This window comes from Cebus imitator, unplaced genomic scaffold (assembly GCF_001604975.1).
Source record: "Cebus imitator isolate Cc_AM_T3 unplaced genomic scaffold, Cebus_imitator-1.0 Scaffold368, whole genome shotgun sequence".
NCBI lineage: Eukaryota > Metazoa > Chordata > Mammalia > Primates > Cebidae > Cebus > Cebus imitator.
The window spans coordinates 545354-565090 of NW_016107683.1; the positions used below are offsets into that span (position 1 = coordinate 545354).

Here is a 19737-nt window from a genome sequence, read left to right on the forward strand (position 1 = left end):
CAGAAAACCACTGCATGAGCACCCAGAGGTGGAGCTGACTTGGGCCGTCAGGAAAAAAGGAGAGCTGAGGAGTGAGGACACATAAGAGGATGAAGGAGACAGCGCTTTCTCCTGTTCTGAATGCGCACACGTGCACGCACACGCAGGCAAGCCTACGCAGGCATGCACATGCATATCAGCACCAGAAGCAGCTAGGCGAGCCTGAGCTCCTCCTGTCTTAGCTACCTTCCTGGACACAGGTGACACTGGGGGAGGACCCAATGGAAAATGGAGCCAAAAAGCCCCAGAGAGCAGCTCTTGAGACCCCCAGGACATCCCCTGCCTCCTGGGCATCTCGTTCCAACCAAGACCGAGCCTAGAAAGCAGAGGCCACAGCCCATCCATTGTCTGTCCAACCTGCCCCACAAACATCCCTGCACCTAGTGATCTTCTAGGTGCTACTGACCATCTCACACTGTCACACCACAGTAATAACCTGAGGTGAGAAGAGTGTGGAGACTGTTATTGACCCCAGTGTTCCCGGGCACTTCCCTGGCAACAGGATGTTCCCTGGCGCATCCCCAGTGGCTGACATCTCGGCTCCTTCCACCAGAGATGCACCCACAGCCAGACCATCACCTGGAACATGGACATCTCACTTGCCTTCCCCTCCGACACAGGGGAGAAGCAGTTTCGGGGAAAGGCACTGGTCTGATGAGCAGACACCAGCTAGGGGAGCTGGGTGAGGACAGAGGTTTACTCTCTCCCTCCTTAGCCAGACCAGGCTTCTCAGGCACAGACTTCAGGCGCAGGCCTGCTCCTGGGTGGGGCCCAGGGCTTCTCCTACAACTACGCTTATTCCTCCCCAGAGCTAGCAGTGGGCTTAGCTCCTGCTGCTCTGGAAGTCTTCTTTCTGGTTCCCTTCTGTCTCTCTTTTCTGAGGTGTGTGGGTGCCCCATCCTTTCCCCATCTCAACCTTTCTCCCAGGCACCTCCTCAGTGTGCACTCCCAAGTCACACTTCTCCCACACGCTCATCCTGAAAGGGTAGAAGACGAGGCACGGGCATGCACTTGTTAAACAGTTCCTTTCTGAGAAGCAAAATGACATTAACTTCATGAAGTTAATGCTCAGATGGGCACCTCTCGAACCAGGGGCAATAATCTGGGTGACTGAACACGGAACACATTTAAATAAGTTTTAGTAACTCTAACAATGGGCTATCAAGATGGCAAATAAAGTCGGGAATACAGGGATTCAACTTTTCATTCAGTACTTGGGGAAAAAATCCTTCTCAAGACAAAGAAATTATGTACAAAACAGATGCACAATATGCCTACTTGAAACTTAACATTAAAAAAAATTATTTATAAGGAGAAGGGCATGAAAATTTAATTTAATGTTCACCTTAGGTAATTTTGTGTCTTATTGTTCATAGCAATTACCATAAATCTGCATATCAATAAGCATGAACAGATGTCAGTTGTTACAAGTGCTTGCCAATCAGGTCTGTTAAAAAGTGACAGATGGGTGGTTATAGAACGTTCTCATAAGGCCTATTAGCACATTTGCAGGAAGTGTCTGCAGTGCAGACTACTGGAGGCTCAGCTTGGGGAGGAACCAAGTTCTGCGCGGGTCTCTGTGGATGTAGCCAGCACACTTTACAACTCCGGGAGCACCTCCAATTCCAGATTCTCAAACCTCCGATACACTGTTTTTGCAAGTGTCTTCCCTCCTCTCCACTTGTGCCAGACGCCAAGACACTCTTCTAAGAGAACAGATCTCAAATTGATCAAAGGAGAGCTGCTTCAGGGTTTTAAGCAGATATTTGCACTCTACAATTTTATTGTTACCTTCAAAACTTAGACCAGATATTCTGGAAGGGACTATACTACTTGCTTTACTCAGAATCAGAATGACAACGAAGCTGTTTCCTCCAGTTCATCAAAAGACACTTCCGCCGCAGCTTTAGAACCTCTGTAACCAGTGTAGTAACAATTCCTTAGCCTAGAAAAAAAAAATCCCCTCTAACAAAGAAAAACTAACTCGTGATAAACTCAAGATGTTTTTCAGGATGAAGGGAGGCAGCTTTCCTTTCCTGTTACCATCCCTGAAGTGCTTCCTCTCTAACAGTGCGGGGTCGTGAGACCACGAGGCACTGCAGCTGTGTTTACACAAACACACCTGAAGGGGCTGAGACAGCACAGTTTGCTACCCTGGGGGCGGCCTACAGCTCAGGGTTTGCATCAGTGAGCGGATCTGAAGCTTGGTTCTGCCACTTACTAGCTTAGTGCCTAAGGACAAGTCTGCTAACCCATCTAAGCCTCAGTTGTCCGTCTGTGCTATGGGCTACTTAGAGTCCCTACATCATCAAGTTGTGTTATTTGGGAATTCTGTATCCTGCTCGTTGTGAGGTCACTGACTAGTGCTGTGGTCACATTACTCATTTAACCTTTTCATCTTCCCCTTTTTCAATTGCAATGTAGTAACAAAGTGATAGTCATGTCCTTAGCTTGCTATGATAACTGCATGCTTTTTAAAAGAAGCTTTGCTAAAAACAAACAGGCAAAACACTACCTGTAGTTTTTCTATTATGATGCTCTTTTGAGTTGATAGTTGTTATAAACAAACGAAAGGCAGAGAAGACACTTTCTCTTATTCCCTTTCTAAGAAAAATCCCAGCTCTTAGCCCAAACTCAGACCCCAAGTTTCTGAGATTTCAGAAATTCACTGAACAAATATCACAGCTGAGTGAGAAATGGACAAGTTTTTATTAGAAGTTTTAAGAGGGAAAATAAAACCAACCAACTTCAAGGAGGCACAAAAAGTAGATATAAAAGCCTTCAGTTTATAAAGGTATGCTCCTAATCCACTTTCTGCTTCTAAATTCCATATTTACTAAAGGTCTTCTTTTATAAACACCATAAAGCACACCTGAAGTTATTTTTAGTTTGAGGGAAAAATGGTTAAGAGTTTTTGGGAAAGAAAGCATAGCTGATGTCTCATTCAATTTTATAGATGCAATTACTTAGTAACCAGTCGTCTAAAATGTCTATTTTTCCTATTTGGTTTTACTTTATTTTCTCCTGAAACTGAAAATGTTTTATCCATATATATGTGGCATTTTAAACTCTAGTTATAAACCTCATATCCTGAAGGACAGACCAGTATGTTTTGAGAGTTGTTCACAACAAAATATTATTCATTTCTGAAATGATTTTTCACTTTTGGCGATAGTATTCCAGGCTGCACCACTTGAATTTTAGATGCAGAGATCGTCATACACACACACACACACACACACGTATACATACATATATATATATATATATATATATATATATATATATATATATATATATATATATAAATGTAATACAGAAAAATTACATCTGAATTGTTTATGTGCTCACTCTAAGTAGGACACAGTATCAATCACCCAATAAGCATTGTAACGTCAGGTGGTGTTTGGGATAAATCACCTCTTGGGTTTCTTCAATCCCACTATCATACTTTCTATTGTATTTGTTACATTTTATGTTACACAAACTATCTCCAAATCCCCAATAACTCATTTGTAAAGATACTGTCATTAGTTTAATGTTCTTTTGGTTTATACATATTGCTGAAGACAAATTTCTTAATTCAAAAACTGGGTATTTAACTTAAGCTCCACAGGGGATTTATGTCTGTTGAGTGACATATCTATTCACTCATCCACTCAAGAATACTCATGAGCAGCTCTTAGAGGAGAGAGGGCTGAGTCTGACAGCCACCAGGCTATGCCCTCCTGGAACACTGAAGAGTCAAAGAGTAGGGAGTATCCAGGAAGGTGAGCGCAGAGGTAGGCAAGGAAGGAAGGGGCTCTGGGGAACGTGGAAGAGAGGTGCCCCTCTCACATCTGGGGAAGCTGAGAAAGCTTCTCTTAGGAAGAAACCTCCATCACCCATCCACCATGATCACTGTGTAACACCGGTGCAGATTCATGGCAAGAACAGAGAGGCCATATAAACTTTCCTTCACTGGTGGAAAAAATACTCCAAACCGTAATACTTTAAATATGCATGAAGATGAGACCTGATGATCACTATAAATGCAAGGTATCCTTTACAGAGCCTGACAGCTACACCTTGAAGACTCGGAATACTCCAAATGATGGCCGAGAGTGGCCTGTCCAGCATTTGATTTCCTAGCCTGTGTGGACTTAGTGTGCTCAATTTTACACATTCAGGATTCAAGAAATGGATAATTTGGGAGGCTCAGAGCACATACAGATTGCCTTTAAATTAGCCATCTGCTCCTCGGCACCTTGTAAGGTGATCCAAGATACCTTGAGTTTTCAAATGAGCACGAAGAGTGCACAGGCACTGGCATCCTGACCTGCGGCTGGTGCGGCACAGGCACATCCACCCTAATGAAAGGTGACAGGGCACGCTGTCCACCCCGGACGCCACGCTCGGTAGCAGCCTTGGGACCCAGTGACCTGCTCTGCATAATTCAGCTGTGGGAGTGGGAAAGCCTGAGGCCTCCTCTAAGGAAAGCCCCTAATTTCGATCCCGGTGGGTCCATAGTGTTAGAAGAAAAGCAAATCTCCCATGGGCTGAAAGTGTGACAAATCTTAGCATTTATTTTAGAGCTTGCAATCAGGAGGTTTTCTCTTTTAAACACAAAACATCCCCTGAATATTTTACTTACCTCTCTCTAGTTCCTTTCATAGAATTAAAAGTAAATTAACCATTCAATGTGATTCTTAGCTCCAAGGCCAGCTTCCCAAACTGTGTAAGTAAAGATGCTGCTGAATGATTTAGCTATTTATCATTTCAAGTTATATCATTTCTAATAATCCAGAAGGTATGTCACAACAAAACCACGTGGCAGTGCCAACGGATTTAAAGCCCAACGAAGATTTCAGAAGTATTTTTATTGCAGGCCAAGGAAGGCTGTCAGCTGATGAGTTTCCAGGGCCCTCTGGCCACAACGGCTGGGCTGCCAATCACGTAACACACCCAGGGAGAAGCCCCCTTGAAAGTTTTTCCAGATTCATTCAAAGTGAAACAAACAAAAAACACAAAAACCAAAAACCAAAAACCCCAAGGATACATATTAAAAAACAAACAAACACACACACAAACAGAAATGTGGAAAAAAGGAATTTTCATGGTGACAAAAAAGCAAGCTTCATTGTGCACATGAAGGTTTCACCGCACTGAATCAGGGTGTCCTTGATTAAAACAAACCATGCTTGGTTCTAATATGCCAAAAACCCGTTCTTCTCCTTGCCCTCTTCCCCCACCTTTTTGGAATCAAACAAGGAAAAGGCTCTCTGACCGTTCCTCATGACAGGTTAATGGGCACCTGTGTTCTGATTTATTGCGCCTGCTGCCTTCCCTGGCCCTGTGTTAGGTAGGGAAATCAGCACGGAAGGTGGCTCGGCAGGAGTGACCTTTCGCTAATCACTGCACCTCAGTTACTACTGGCGCAGCTCATTAGAAGAAGGAATCCTTCAACGAGCTGGCTTTCAAACACAGTCACACTTTGATTTTTTCGAGAACAAAGATTATACTTTCACATAAAAGCTTCTGATGCACAATTCTGTCAACTGGGGCACTACAGTAAAAAAGGCGCCCTGTTAATTGTCTGTCATTATCAAGGGGCTGCAAACTGCATCAAAGATAGGCCTGCAATCCCGGCTTTCATTATGGAGGTCAGAACATCTTTACTGACTATTATTCAGATTTTAGAGGAGAGTCAATCATTTGGCTGCTCTGGATATAGGAATCTGGCTGGAAAGCCCCCAGTAATCAATCTTATTTATAAAAACAACAAATGACTAGAAAGTCATTTGTTGATCCAGTCATATGTTGATATAGATGCCAAGCAGGATTTCTCATCTCCTTCATTCTACAGCTGTCATGCATAGGGAAGGTGGGAGGTAACCTAAGAGGTAGCAGCGACAGTTGAGAGCAGGAGGTTCCAATGTTAACACCTAAGACAGAAAGCTAACAAGTTTGATGATCACTCTTGGTTCTCTTCCCCCACTGCTTCTCTTTGCCCTGAGAACCAACCCCAAATTCTGACAATGGCATAGTCAAAGGAGAGGTGTGCTTCCTGACTTACCTGCCATTTGTTGAATGCCACTGAACGCACCCAGGTTGCTGGAGGAGGTGGCCTGCTGCAGGAGCTGCGGATGAACACACAAGTGCAAAGTCAGGGCAAGGTGGAGAAGGTGAGAGCAAAGTAACTTCCTCATTAAATTGGGGAAAAATTCGGTTTACTTTGCATTTACAGAGTTGGTTGCTCCTGCCTACTGATGGGCTGAAGGTCCCAGAGCTGGGGCTGTAAATCCATATTCATGTCTAATCTCTATTCAGAAACACAGACACTGGGGAAACTCACTAACACTGCTGCCTTAAAACAATTAATCAATTTACTCTTTTTAACAACCAGGTGTTAAATCTATTGAAACCAACATAGCATGACTAATTATTTCTCTCTGTAGTCTAGCAGTTACCATAACTCATCTCTGTCAATCAGGGTCCATTCCCTCCCTCTCTTCTACTTTCCAGCACTGTTCAGCTTTCTTCACCCTTCATCAGAAGCACATGGAATCACTGACTCTGGTGCCAACATAAAGATCATCATGGTAACTACTAACATGAATGCGTCTATTCACAGCCGTACAGCTGCAGCCCCCACTGTATGACCACGCAAATGGGCAGCCGTTTTAAAAGTCTTCACTGCAGAGAGAAACATACAGCTTGTCAAAACTGAGAATTGTCTGGTGCTATATACGTCGAAGTCACGCATTGTTAATGTCAATCTTCAAAAAAATTAAACTACTTGTGAGAAAGTCTGTTTTCCACTAGTGCTTTCAGGGATCCATTTTTCCTGCCATGCAGAATGAATGGCTGCCACGAGAGAAAGGCCTGGAGCCCCCGGAGTGCAGCTGCACTTGTCCAACGCAGCTGAACTGCAGGTTAACTGAGGTGAAATACGGAGCGCTGGGCTCTGCTTACTGCTATTCTTTTTAGTAAGGTAGATCAATACAAAAACATACAGCTGTCTCCTGTATTCAACTGTACATGGATACCAGAAACACAGATTTGTCACATTTATTGTTGAAATACTGTTGTCATACTACGTGCTAGGAGGAACAAGATTAATTCACTATTTTAGAAATAGCTTTCAGAGCCAGGTGTGGTGGCTCCCATCTGTAATCCCAGCACTTTGGCAGGCCAAGGCAGGTGGATCACTGGAGGTTAGGAGTTCAAGACCAGTCTGGACAACATGGCAAAACCCCCATCTCTACTAAAATTAGCTGGGTGTGGTGGCACATGCCTGTAATCCCAGCTTTTCAGAAGGCTGAGGCATGAGAAGTTGTTTGAGCCTGGAAGACGAAGGCTGCACTGAGCAGAAGTGGTGCCCCTGCACTCCAACCTGGGCGCCAGAGCAAGACTTCGTCTCGGGGGGCGGGGGGAAGCTTTCAGAATTTATTTGGGGCTCTGTGAAACAATCTGGAACACTGTTCCTCTGGGGAAGTCCAGGTCTTTCCAGTTTGATATGAAAAACTCTACACATGGATATGACTCAAAAATAGATCTCAAGTGAGGTAAAAGCACCAAGCAGTGTAGAATTATCAGTGGCGGATTCCAGCAGTCCCCAACTTTTTTGGCACCAGGGACCAGTTTTGTGGAAGACAGTTTTTCCACAGACAGGGGTTGCGGGAAGGTTTCGAGATGAAACTGTTCTACCTTAGGTCATCGGGCATTAGATTCTGACAAGGAGCAAGCAACCCAGATCCCTCGCCATGCACAGTATACAGCAGGTTCGTGCTCCTACAAGCATCTCCTGCTGCTGCTGATCTGACAGGAGGTGGGGCTTAGGCAGTAATGCTCACTCGCCTCCCCTTCCCTCCTGCTGTACAGCCCTGTTCCTAGCAGGCCATGGATGGGTACTAGAACCCGGCCCAGGGGTTGGGAACCCTCGGCTGATTCAACCTAAGCCTCAGGTACAATATTATGGGACTTCACACTAACAGGTACTAAAACCAAACAAAGTCTGTGTTCACTCATCCCTCTGATTCCTTGCCCACACACATACTCTTATACACACAGAAAGAGGAAGAGAGTGAGGAAGACACAGTGGGAAAAGCTAGGGACTGTCCATTGTAGTAGCAAGGCCTTATTTGGTTAGATTTGTTGTGTTTGCATTCTCTTAGGCTTATCAACTCCAACTTCCTCCTCATATTCAATGTTTTTAAATTTTTAAAATTAAGCTAGCTGTGAAGATACTTTGAGGAGTTAACAACAGCTATGGAGGTAAGTGGAAACACCAGAGTGTCATTAAACCACCACCCAGTATTATTGCCATGGATAACCAACCTCTGGTGAGCCAGGGTCAGAACCTATCACTCAAGGCAACTGAGGGCTCCTTCAGAGAAAGGGCTTTTCAACTGAAAGGGAGTAGAACAAACATGGCCAAGAAAGAATCACCCACAGCAGAGGGAAATGCAGTGAGAGCATTTAACAACATGTTTCTATAAAGGAGGCTGAGATTTACTGTCCTTCATGTACAGAAGTAATTTGCAGATATGGTCCCCAAAACATGTGCCTGAGACTTCTGTGAGCTGTGGGGCATAGGAGATGTGCTAGAAGACAAGAGTGTTCACGTGTCTCAATTTTCAGAAATGGTGGATGGGAAGCCGGACTCTTAGAGAGTATGGGAAGGTGCGTATGATGTCAGCCTCGGACAAAAATTCTGGTGCATATAATTAAACCAAGTGCCTGTGCACAACTGAACAGCTCACATTTGTGGAAAAAAAAATCACAGTCAAGCTAGGCTTATTTTTTTAAAGCAATTTTTAGACTGATAAGAAAACAATGGCAGAGCAAATATAGATTTCAGCAAGACAGCTGACAAAATCTCTCATGGTATCTTCATGAAAAGGTATAGAAATGGAGTGAAAGTGATGGCAAGCTGAGCCAATGCTTTTGCTAAGAGCACAGAGGAAGACAGGAAAAGGATGCTTCTCATTCATTAATCAAATATATATTGAAGAGCTATTATGTACCAGACCCCACTGGGCACTGAGGGTGGAGCAGCTAAAAAGATGAAAGTGAGCCACAGCAGCACCCAGAGTCCTCAAAGAGGCCGTATGGCCAGCTGGCAGGACATGCAGGGCTGAAGTCTCATGGGCCACAAGAAGCTGGTTGATTCTGGGTTAAGTTACTTAGCTTCTTTGAGTCTCCCTTTCCTCATCTGCCCCATAAGCAGGATAATCTCACCTTCCAATGTAATAGGGAAGATCATTTGACAAAACAGCACAGCTTCTGCTACAAAGTAAGCTAATGGGTGATAGCATCCCAAGAGGGATAGTTAAAATGTAAAATGACAGAATTAGGACCCAAGACCTGTGGGGTGTACACACACACCCTCAGAGGCTGGAATCAAAGGCCCAAACCCACAATATGAAAACATATTCATACATGTGAAGTCTAGCACTTATGTTCCAAAGCAGAAAAATGGGGTAGAAGAGCATGATTCAGCAGGAATTATAGTAAAGATAAAATCTTTAGAGTACTGGCTGCCTTCCAGCCCACATCTGCCCTGGTTACTACAAATCCCAGTCTCAAGCTCCAGTCAGAGGCCCTAAGTCCACACTAGGGGTTACTACTGCGTTCTGTTCAGATCTTGCTGGGGGGACTGTCTTAAATTCTGGTCACTGTATTTCAATAAAGATACCGACAAAGTGAAACAAGGAGCATGAAGAAATCATGACCAGCCAGAAAGCTCAAATTCAGATACCATGAGATGTAAGGAATGGCTGAAGGAACTGCATCTGCTGGGCTTGAAATAGAATAGAATTTTGTTGGTTTCAAATAAACAAAGTAAGAAACACTTGATTTCACCAATAGGTTCCACCTCGAAGAGCCAGGACAGTGGACTAGAAGTCCCGGGAGATTTCACTGGAGGTCCTGCTGGGGCCGACACCGACCTGACATGGATGAACCCAGCAGCCTCCCTATCCTTAATCATCAGCGGCATGTCTTCTGACTCAGGGTGTTGGGGTGCCTTTCAAACACTGGTTAGAAGTTTAGCCTGTGGGACTTTGCCCAGTCTACATCAGGCAGGAATCCAATTATTCCTGTTCTTAATTGAATCAATTTAACTTGGAAAAATATCCTGCATAAATGCTGATTTCAGTAATTCCCCAAGACTGAAAATGTAATGAAAAAGAATGCCTCAGCATAGGGAGGGAAAAAGTCAGTTTGCAGAGTTTCAGCGGGTGAGGACCTTGCCGGCACTGCCCAACACTTACCGCCAGATACTGCGGGGTGAGTCCGCCCAGCCCCGTCAGGTTCCCCCAGGTGGCAGTGTTGAGCTGCTGCATCTGCTGAGCGAGCTGCTGCTGGAGGCGCCTTTGCTCTTTGTCCTTCTGAGTGTCAGCAAACTTCACCACGATAGGTGAAGAGCAGCCCTGTGGTCAGACACATTGGAAAGTGGAGAGGGGGTTACAGGCTGGCGGAATCCACTCACGACACTCAGCACCGGAGCTACCTTTCTGCACTAGCCTGGAGCACATGGAATGGGCTGAAATGGTTTAAAATGGTTTGATATTCCTCCTTCTTCTCTGAATAGTACCATCAACAGAAAAATCCAGACATTGCCAGTGGTTTCTTTGAGGGATCTGGTGATGGGTAAAGTCACCAGCTTTCTTGCTCTGATTAGTAATGGCCTCTCCTCTCTTCCTGTGTCTTCCTTCAACCTTGCAGGACCTCCTTACAGACACTAGCCCTTACCGAGGTTCCTTAATGGAGCTTCATGGTTTTGTCGTCTTAAAGACAGACTTGGCTTTGTGTGTCTGCCCATGTTCATTGGTGGACAGAGGACAAAGGGGAGAATTTGTAATGGGAATGGCCATATCTCTCATTCATTCATCTTTTTACTCTTTCCAATTTTCAGTTATGTACCTGTGAACTTTGTGATTGTGAAAATCCTATTGACCCAGCAATAATAGGGAGAAGGGCTTCATTTTAGCTCTGTGGATGAGGGCAGGAGATATCCAGAGAAGACAGGCATTCTCCAGAGTAACCATTCAGGTTTTCAGAGAGGCCTCTTCCCTCAGCACACCTGTGCTACCCGTCATCCCGGGAGCTGGTGCAAACTCAAAAACCAGAAGCACGTTCTAGCCAAAGGAGATAGACTGTGAATGGCAGACGGAGGAGTCCATGGGCTTCTTTCCCTAATGAACCTCCCCATTCTAGCAGCTTCTTTCAGTTTTGATTTCCTTTAAAAGGCAAGGGGTAGGTGGTAGTGAGAAAGAAATGGCCAAAGGTCACAGAATTCACTTTTGAGCTAGATAAAATCATCAGGGAAGATAATAGCCTGACACCTCAAGCGCGAAGACCTCCTTTCCAAAGCACCTTTCCAACACTCGCCACTTGCTAAATAACTCAGCAGCAGTCTCCCCTCCTTCCCTAGCCTCTTCTCCTCCTTCGTGTGGCTTGCCTACACATTTCATCACAGTTAAAGCTGTTCAGTTTTGCTGAGGTATAAAGAAGTAATTCTACCCAAGTGATTAAAAGAAAAACTTTTATTGAAGCTCAGCATGATAATAGACCTCTCTCTCTCTCCTCTCAGAATGTTATATTCCTATTTAAATGAGCTTCTCTGTTCCATTCCCTTTGGGTCATGTTTCTTTTTTCTGGAAAACAAACGCATTTTTTTCCCTTATCACCTTGGGTAGTTACTGGGGATGCAGTTCTGAATATACGAGGATATCATGTCTGCTAATAAAAAATCGTGAGAAAAATGAGATGAGTATTTCAGTGTTCAGCTTCCAGCCTATTGGTCTTCAGCTCTGGTAGGCAGAGTTATGGTACAGAATGTTAAATGTTAGTAAACTGCACAAAAATCCTATTTCCATCATTTAAAAAATTCTGTAATTCATTTTTCTGTATCTGCTCCATGTTTCAGTACTTTATCACTTTAAAGAGAGCAACATACTTTTAAAATTATGTAGAGAAGGGGTTTTGCATGGAAGAGGGTTGTTATTGTCCCATCAAATTTGTTCCGTAACAAATTATAGCATTTCTCCTAATAGAACATCTTCCTTAAAGACTAAAAAATGATACAAAAGTAGAAAATTAGGCCTATGATTATAGCTTAAAAATGATTTACTTAAACCATGAAAAATAGGGAAGAGAGAGAATAAAGGCAAGTGGAGAAATAGAAGGCACAATATAAAATTGTAAGACCTTGTTCTTTCAACATTCACATCATTGTGAATTAAGTAATACATCTTGTTTAAAGACGTATGCCAGAATCCTGGAAATAATGTAATTAGTTAAAAAATAAACAATGTTAGTCCAACAATTATGACTGTGTAATACATATCCATTTAAATGTCAATTAAAAGAAAAAACTAAAAAAGAAATTTAAGTGTCAGAGGGTCCCTCTGTGTAAGCATGGATGTCCAGTTTTAAAAACAAGTATACCGAATTTGGTTTTTAAGTAACACAGACATTAATAATAATAAAAGATGAAGGGCTTAAGAACAAACATGCCCCAGTGCTCTAACAAACTCTTTCCATTATGGGAGCCTACTGTTTCTCAGCCTCGCTCATGCCCAGTTCTGCTTTATGATCCCGAGTACTCCTTCTACGGGAACACACGGAACGTGATCTCCCACGGGTTCTCCATGGCTCCGTGAGCATTACTGGGGGGCTCCACGGGAAGCAATGGGGATGGCAACGTTTCTAACAGAGGTGAAAGAATTGAAGTTAAAAAAATTTATCTCAGGTGAGGCCAATTTGGGTACAAATCACTAAATTACAAGAAATAAAAATAAGAATGACTGCATATATGGAAGATAAATACAAGACTTTTTTTTTTTTTTTTGCCCCGATGGCATTTCCATTTTAATCTTCAAATTGAATTGAAGATTAAAATGTGGCTGGAAATCAGGCTAATCCACAGGAATGGAACAGCCTCAGTAAGAGAAAGAGGGAAGCAAAACACCATCACATGTGTAACTGCATGTCAGACAAAATTAGCTTCCTAGACATTCCAAATCCTGCTCATTATCTCCTATCGTGCCCGATTTTCACCTGAGTTTGCCTTCAGGTAGGGGATTGTGAGTGTCTTAAAAATGCATTGCACTGCAAGGAAAACACATTGATTATATAAGATATGTTAGGAATATCAAAGTCAAGATGAATGTTTGAAAAAGACAATAGGCTTTGCAATGCTGGTATCACAAGTCAGAAAAGTACAGTCAACACTGAATGACAATGCCATGCACACTCCTTCCCCCCTTTGCACCCACCTTTCGATTCACTATAAAAAAAGTTGCCCACAAAACATGACGCATACTGATCACTTGGCTCCCAGCATGCTTTGGGAGATGCAGCATTGCAAAAAACAAACAAAAACAAACAAACAAAAAATAAAACCCCAACAAAACAGGGGTAAAACAGAAGCTCAATCAAGAAAAAAGTTTTCTGCATATTAAATAAAATTGAAAATATATTTTTTCAAAATATAAAAACATAGCTTCAGATAACACCACAAGGCCACCTCCAGAAAAGATCACCCATACACAAAGATACAGTATACATAATACAGCAGAACATGCACTCCCAAATGATTCTATCAGACAATACAGAAGTAACGGCATATCACTCTTGGAATGCTTTTGTGCAAAATTCTGAAAGGCCATGACCCAAATCACAGACTAAAAGTATAGAGCCATCTAGCTATGTTTGTGGGTGTACAGCCACACCCGGGTAGTCACCTTCCCCTAAAGCCATGATCTCTCATGAGGAGACCACATTTGAGCCTTTATTATGTTTCTTCATTATTGCTCATTTTTTAGGAAGCAGACAAATCCTATTTTCCAAATTTGCATTTACACTGTTAAATGCAGTGGGAGAAATAATAACTTTCTCCAACATTCTTCATGTAAAAACACAATGCTGCTTGACTAGAATAAAGGTAACTTGACCGTGTACAAAAGAAAGAACCCTGGGACTCAGCACAGGGCAAGCAGCAATTTGGGGTGGGGGCTGTTACTGTTTCATCCACACTGACCCCAGGGTGGGGAACGTATTTGATCCTGTAGGTCTAGAATGACAGTTTGCTTAAAGTGCTCACAATTTTACACCTCAGGACCTGTGCCACTGCAATAAAAGGCTCAAAGAAATAACTGGAGAGCAAGTGGAAGGTTTTACTAAATGCATTTCAAGTCATTAGGGGGAAAATGCGGGGGGGGGGGAGAGAGAGAGAGAGAATGAGAATGAATGAATAAAAACTGAGATGGTGAAAGTTTACATCTGTGATTGTCATGTGAACAATCCACACAGGAGAGAATTGCTTTACCATTCCCCATCATTTGCACAAAGAAAACAAAGAAAGGGCAGATGATACAGTACCTCCATGGTCTGAGACTGATGCATGGCTTTGATTGCATTCTGTGCCATTGCCCTTGTAGAAAATGTGACAAACGCACAGCCTGTGGGAAACAAGGGGACAGGGAGCAGGAAAGACAAAAAACAACAAGACAAAAGGGTTGGACGCTTGTTAAACCAACACAGTCTACGAGAACTGCCACAAGACGACACTGTTCTCAGTAGTACATAAAAATAAACAACTTCTCTCTTTGGTTTTATCTTATTTTGCTTTTTATTCACAGTGCTGACTTGCTAATCTGACCAAAGCAGAAAGACGTATTTATTTATTAGTTTATTTTTTAAATGGAAACTAGGGGAGGAAGTTGGGTACTGTTTTTAGCCACAGGGTTTGAAATCGGCAAGATCTAGTTTGCATTTTCTAAAATAAAAAGTTGCTATTTTCCATTTTCTCCTTGACTGATGATCTTTACTGAGGGCATCCACACATGAGGGCTTTGCATTTTAAATTTTATCATTGATTTTTAAAGGGACAAATAAGAAAATCCTCACACCAAGAGCAAATTAGCAAATAAATTTTAAGAGCTCAAAATGTCAGCAAATAAATGTATCTAATACCTTCTGAGTAGTTTAAAAAATATATATGTATAAATTGTTGCTATGCAAATACAAACATATATATCAAATCTGTTACAAACTATTTAGTAATTACTAATTATTAATAAAAACAAATGCTGTACTACTCCGAGAATATTCAATCCTGCTATAAAGTAAAATGTAAAAAAAAGTGCACTGGCATTTATCTGCATAAAATCTTCATGACTTTTGAGACTTGCGAATTTCTGAAACATATCAAAAATTTGACCTCAAGTCTAACATACACAAGACAATGTACATTTCTCTGAATATCTACCGGGAGACCAGTGAAACTTTCCATGCCTGTTTTTTCTTGTGCTGTAAAATGACTAGACTCTGTAGTGCCTGTTCCTGCTCCTTGTACCAGCGCTGGCCACCATGCAGGTCACTGTTCCAACTACACGGCTCATTGCCCTTTTCACTAATAAAAACACTGCCTTCTCAAATTTACATTTTATTCATCACGTACCCTTGGGCTTCTTAGAGAAAAAGACTGTGAAATTAATGCAGATTCAGGCTGATATTTTAATAAAACCGCAGCACACTAAAAGGTTAGCTAAAGCAACACAGACTTATTTCACTTATGATCTCTAATGACTTTAAAAGTGCATTGATTTTCAGCTTCTTTAGCCTTGCACAGTTTGAACTTAGGTATCAGAGAATAATTTAGTGTTCCACTCAATTTCCTCAAAACATTGCTATTACTACTTAAAAGATCTCCAAATGAAGCAAATCTAAACACTGAGAGGCTGAAGCCTATTGTCATTTCAGAGTGAATGCATGAAAAGCAGAATTCTGGCATCAACAATGCGAGATTGTTGCCCCTGTGGCCAATAAGCAAAATAGAACATTCTGCATTCCAATGACCAGCAGATTGTTTGGTTTATGTAAATCAATTTGTAAGCCATAAAATATATTTTCTTCTTTTTGCTCTGCACGAGTACCTGGTGAGATTATCAAGTCAATACTGTCGTAGCACCTTTTAATCAAACAGCAGTAAGAGAAAGCAATGCTTGCCGGTTACCCCAAAGCACAACGACATCCAGTCATGAAAATAAGTCAATGCATTTTTTTTGCATCATGCTATAATTTTTAATATACAAAAAACTCTCAGTACATGAGAAACTCATCTTACATTCGCTTCTTGGCTAAGCTGGCTTGAAGAAGCCTGAATGACGTCCAGCTCACGGTCAATGCTGAGCTGTCTCATGTGGTTTTCCGACAGCACAGCAGCTGATGAAGCTTACTATTTGAACACACTACCTGTACTAAGACTGACTGCAGCTTCTGTCATCCATAAAAGCAATTTAGTGGCCTTCTATAAGGCAGCTAGATGATATAAGTGTGGGACAGAGGACAGGACCTCCACTGGCTTCCATACTGATGCTGAGCTCTGAGATGATCCAGTCCAAATGTGCCATCTGTTTCCAAGTAACATCTCTTCAGAAGCATTTTCATCATCTCTGGCATTATTAACAGAGGAATTAACACTAAAAGATTTTTATTTTTGCACTTCTTATCTTGAAACTACAATGGAGGAAAAAGCAAATCATCTACTGGAGATAGATTTGAAACCAAGCAGAGCCTGGACTAATTCTGCTTTTAATAGTTAAAAAGATTGCTGCATTCACTTCACTGGTTTTTCTTATCCAGCACCATGTGCCAAACTGACAGTTTCCAAATGGAGGTTAAAAATGTGTAAGAAACATATAAAATGTCAACAAAAATCAATAAGGCACAGTTTATGCATTTGCCACAATTTCATATAAGCAGATCTTTTTAAAGTAACTTAGTGAGAAAGATACCGCAATTATCAGGCCTCAGAAGAAAAGCATTACCAATAGAACAATAAAATCCTGTTCCTAGAAACTCAAATCACTGCCCTTTCCTCTAACAAATCTGCAATTAAAAGCCTGACTAAAAATACAAAAAATCAGCTGGGCATGGTGGCGCATGCCTGTAATCCCAGCTACTCAGGAGGCTGAGGCAGGAGAATTGCCTGAACCCAGGAGGCGGAGGTTGCGGNATCCCAGCTACTCAGGAGGCTGAGGCAGGAGAATTGCCTGAACCCAGGAGGCGGAGGTTGCGGTGAGCCGAGATCGCGCCACTGCACTCCAGCCTGTGCAACAAGAGCGAAAACTCCGTCTTAAAAAAAAAAAAAAAAAAAGCCTGACTGATACTTCTAATTATGCAATCCTTACCCCACCCAAAAAATGATCTGACACATCGGAGGACTTCTTTAACCTTTTAATTCTATTGGCAGTGGTGCAGTGAGAGAAACTGTCTCCTTAGGGGCTTCTGTCAAGTTCTGCACTGTGTGCTGTGTTCAATTACTTGAGAAAAAAATTACGGTGTCATTTATAAAGTAGGAGTGCATGTTGAAAAATGTCACTTTCGGTGTCACTCTGGATGAAGTCAAGCAACTTCAGAGTCAAATGTTTCCTGCAATGGTAGCTTGTTAACCACTGTTATTTCTCTAAAACAGGAGGTCATGGTAAATCCTATGGATAGATGTTAGTTTTCAACACCAGTGAAAACACACTGGTGGCTTTAGGATTAGGCCTCCAATCTATGGCTTTAGACTAACACAGGATCACGTAAGTCCCTACCATTAAGACTGGCTGCTGGCTTTTTTTCTCAAACCAACCAGAAGGCTTTCCATTGTTCAGCAGTAACTTGGGTTTTAACTATCCCTCTCTTCTACTAAACATGTGCTTCTGGGTGCAGTGGTGTTCACTGGGTCTTTACAGGACAATGGCTCTAATCTTGTAGGGACAGCCCTTAACCATTCTAGACTGTTGAATGTCATGTCTCAGCAATTGGCTCTTTGCCTACTGACCAAAATGCCGGAGAAACAAGGCTGGGGGAAAAAAGACACAGGTATTAAAATAATGAAGCCACACTTCTTTCTTTTTTGGTGGGGAGGGATTCTGGTAAGATAGTATGTATATTACTGTCTGAAAACCTCCACATATATAGTAGCAAAAAAAAAAAATCATCTGTAAATTTGGCCAACCTACAATTTACCTTTGCAATTATTTATTATCTCTGCTTTCAGAATGTTAGGGATTGCCAACAGAAATGAAACGAGCTGCATTCCTCTTATTTCAGTGAGGATGCCTTCTTGCTGCTAAGACAGATAAATGATTGACTGGGGAAAGGTTTCTCAAAGTAATTTCCTCCTACAGACAAGATCTAAGGAAAGCACGTAGCCCTGTCACAGAGAAGATTTTGGAACACATCTATTACACTTGTCATTTCAATTGAAAGGATATCTTAACTCAGGTGTTCCACCTTTTTTCTCAGCTGCAAGAGAATTGAGAACTAGATGAATTCTTGCTCTGCACAAAAAAAAAAAAAAGTACAGGTACTTTTAAAAGCATGAACAATGCCACGGCCTCTTGCTTTTCTGTGTTACTTCTTTGAAAAAGGTGTAGTAGCCACTGTACTTCAAGTGAAAGAAGTATAACTTAACTAGTGTAGTATGAAGGAGATTTTAACCTATGGAAAACTTCTTTACAAATTCCTAGTCAGCCAAAGAAAGATCTGAATGCAGCCAGTCATGGTAACATAAACATATGTTACCAATATAATCTTGGGGGATAAAAACTAACAGTCTGATGTGCCACCCCTGATGCTGGGTTACTTCATTTAAAACTGGCATGCAGACATCATTCATTTATGGCATGCGAGGCTGGGAATAGACTAGGACCTACTTAATAGCTGGCAAAACCTCATTACTGAGGTAAGATTGGAAGATTGTATTTGGAACAAGATGGCAAATGCAGTCAGGAGTCCAGGGGGCATGCCACGAAAGTTCCCACACATCTGGATGTTTAGGTACTGTGTGGGCAGAGCCAAAATGTGTGAAAGCTGATTCTTTTCTGTGTACATGTTTGTTGTTGTTGTCTTGAGATAGCATCTTGCTATCTTGCCCAGGCTGGTCTTGAACTCCTGGGCTCAAGTGATCCTCCTGCCTCAGCCTCCCAAGTACTGTGTACATGTTGTAATAGTCAAAAGCCTATCCCTGTATCCTGATCAGATATGACAAAAACAAATGAGAATTTAATAGCTAAATCCAGTCTGTACTTGCCAACATCCCTGAAAATACTGCCAATCCATTTGTCAAGGGTTTTGGCAGGGGAATGTTGGAACACCATAAACACAGCTGGAATATTCTTAAACAAGCAGAAAGTTACCTTAAATGGCAGTGAAGATTTGTCTACAGTTTGTGGGGGGAAAATGAAATAAACTCCTTTACTGTCTCTGGGTTAGAGATATTCAACTGCAATGGTGCAGAAAACCCTGTACCTAAATAGCCCATGCTGACTGTGGGATTCTGGGTAAGTGAGAGCGTGTGTATTTTGGGAAATCAGTATGCTAAGGTGATGCTGTCAATTAAGTACATTTGGCTTAGAAAGTTCAGGCTCTGTTTTTAAGAGCAAACTCCTCATTTGAACTGCCACATGTGGGCCCACGGCATCCTGCTCCTTTTCTCCACGAAGGCTTCCACAGCAGGCCTGGAGAGGCTGAGCAGCCACTGCAGAAGGAGCTGAGCCTCCCATAGTTGCTTGGAAGCATTTCAGTGTTTTCCAAGTTAGAGAAGATGCAGAGGGGTTACTTCCTTAAAGGGAGAAATGCATATTGAGATATGGCCACACTGCCTCAAGCCAGGAAGTGTCCGCAGATCTTCAGTGGCTCTAAGTGCCTGGCAGG

At 42.2% G+C, this 19737-nt stretch overlaps 1 protein-coding gene across 30 annotated transcripts in view; it reads right to left on the minus strand.

Moving 5' to 3' along the window:
* Positions 1–19737, minus strand: part of CELF2 (CUGBP Elav-like family member 2) — a 325875-nt gene that overhangs the window by 53325 nt on the left and 252813 nt on the right. For 27 of the 30 annotated variants that reach the window (XM_017507114.2, XM_037730912.1, XM_017507103.2 and 24 more), the window contains 3 exons: positions 14410–14489; positions 10296–10454; positions 6095–6158 (listed from right to left, as the gene is read on the minus strand). In XM_017507114.2, coding sequence (XP_017362603.1) covers positions 6095–6158; positions 10296–10454; positions 14410–14489 — 303 coding nt within the window. The remainder of the gene's footprint in view (positions 1–6094; positions 6159–10295; positions 10455–14409; positions 14490–19737) is intronic. The other 3 variants (XM_017507118.2, XM_017507117.2, XM_017507119.2) reach the window with 1 other exon arrangement.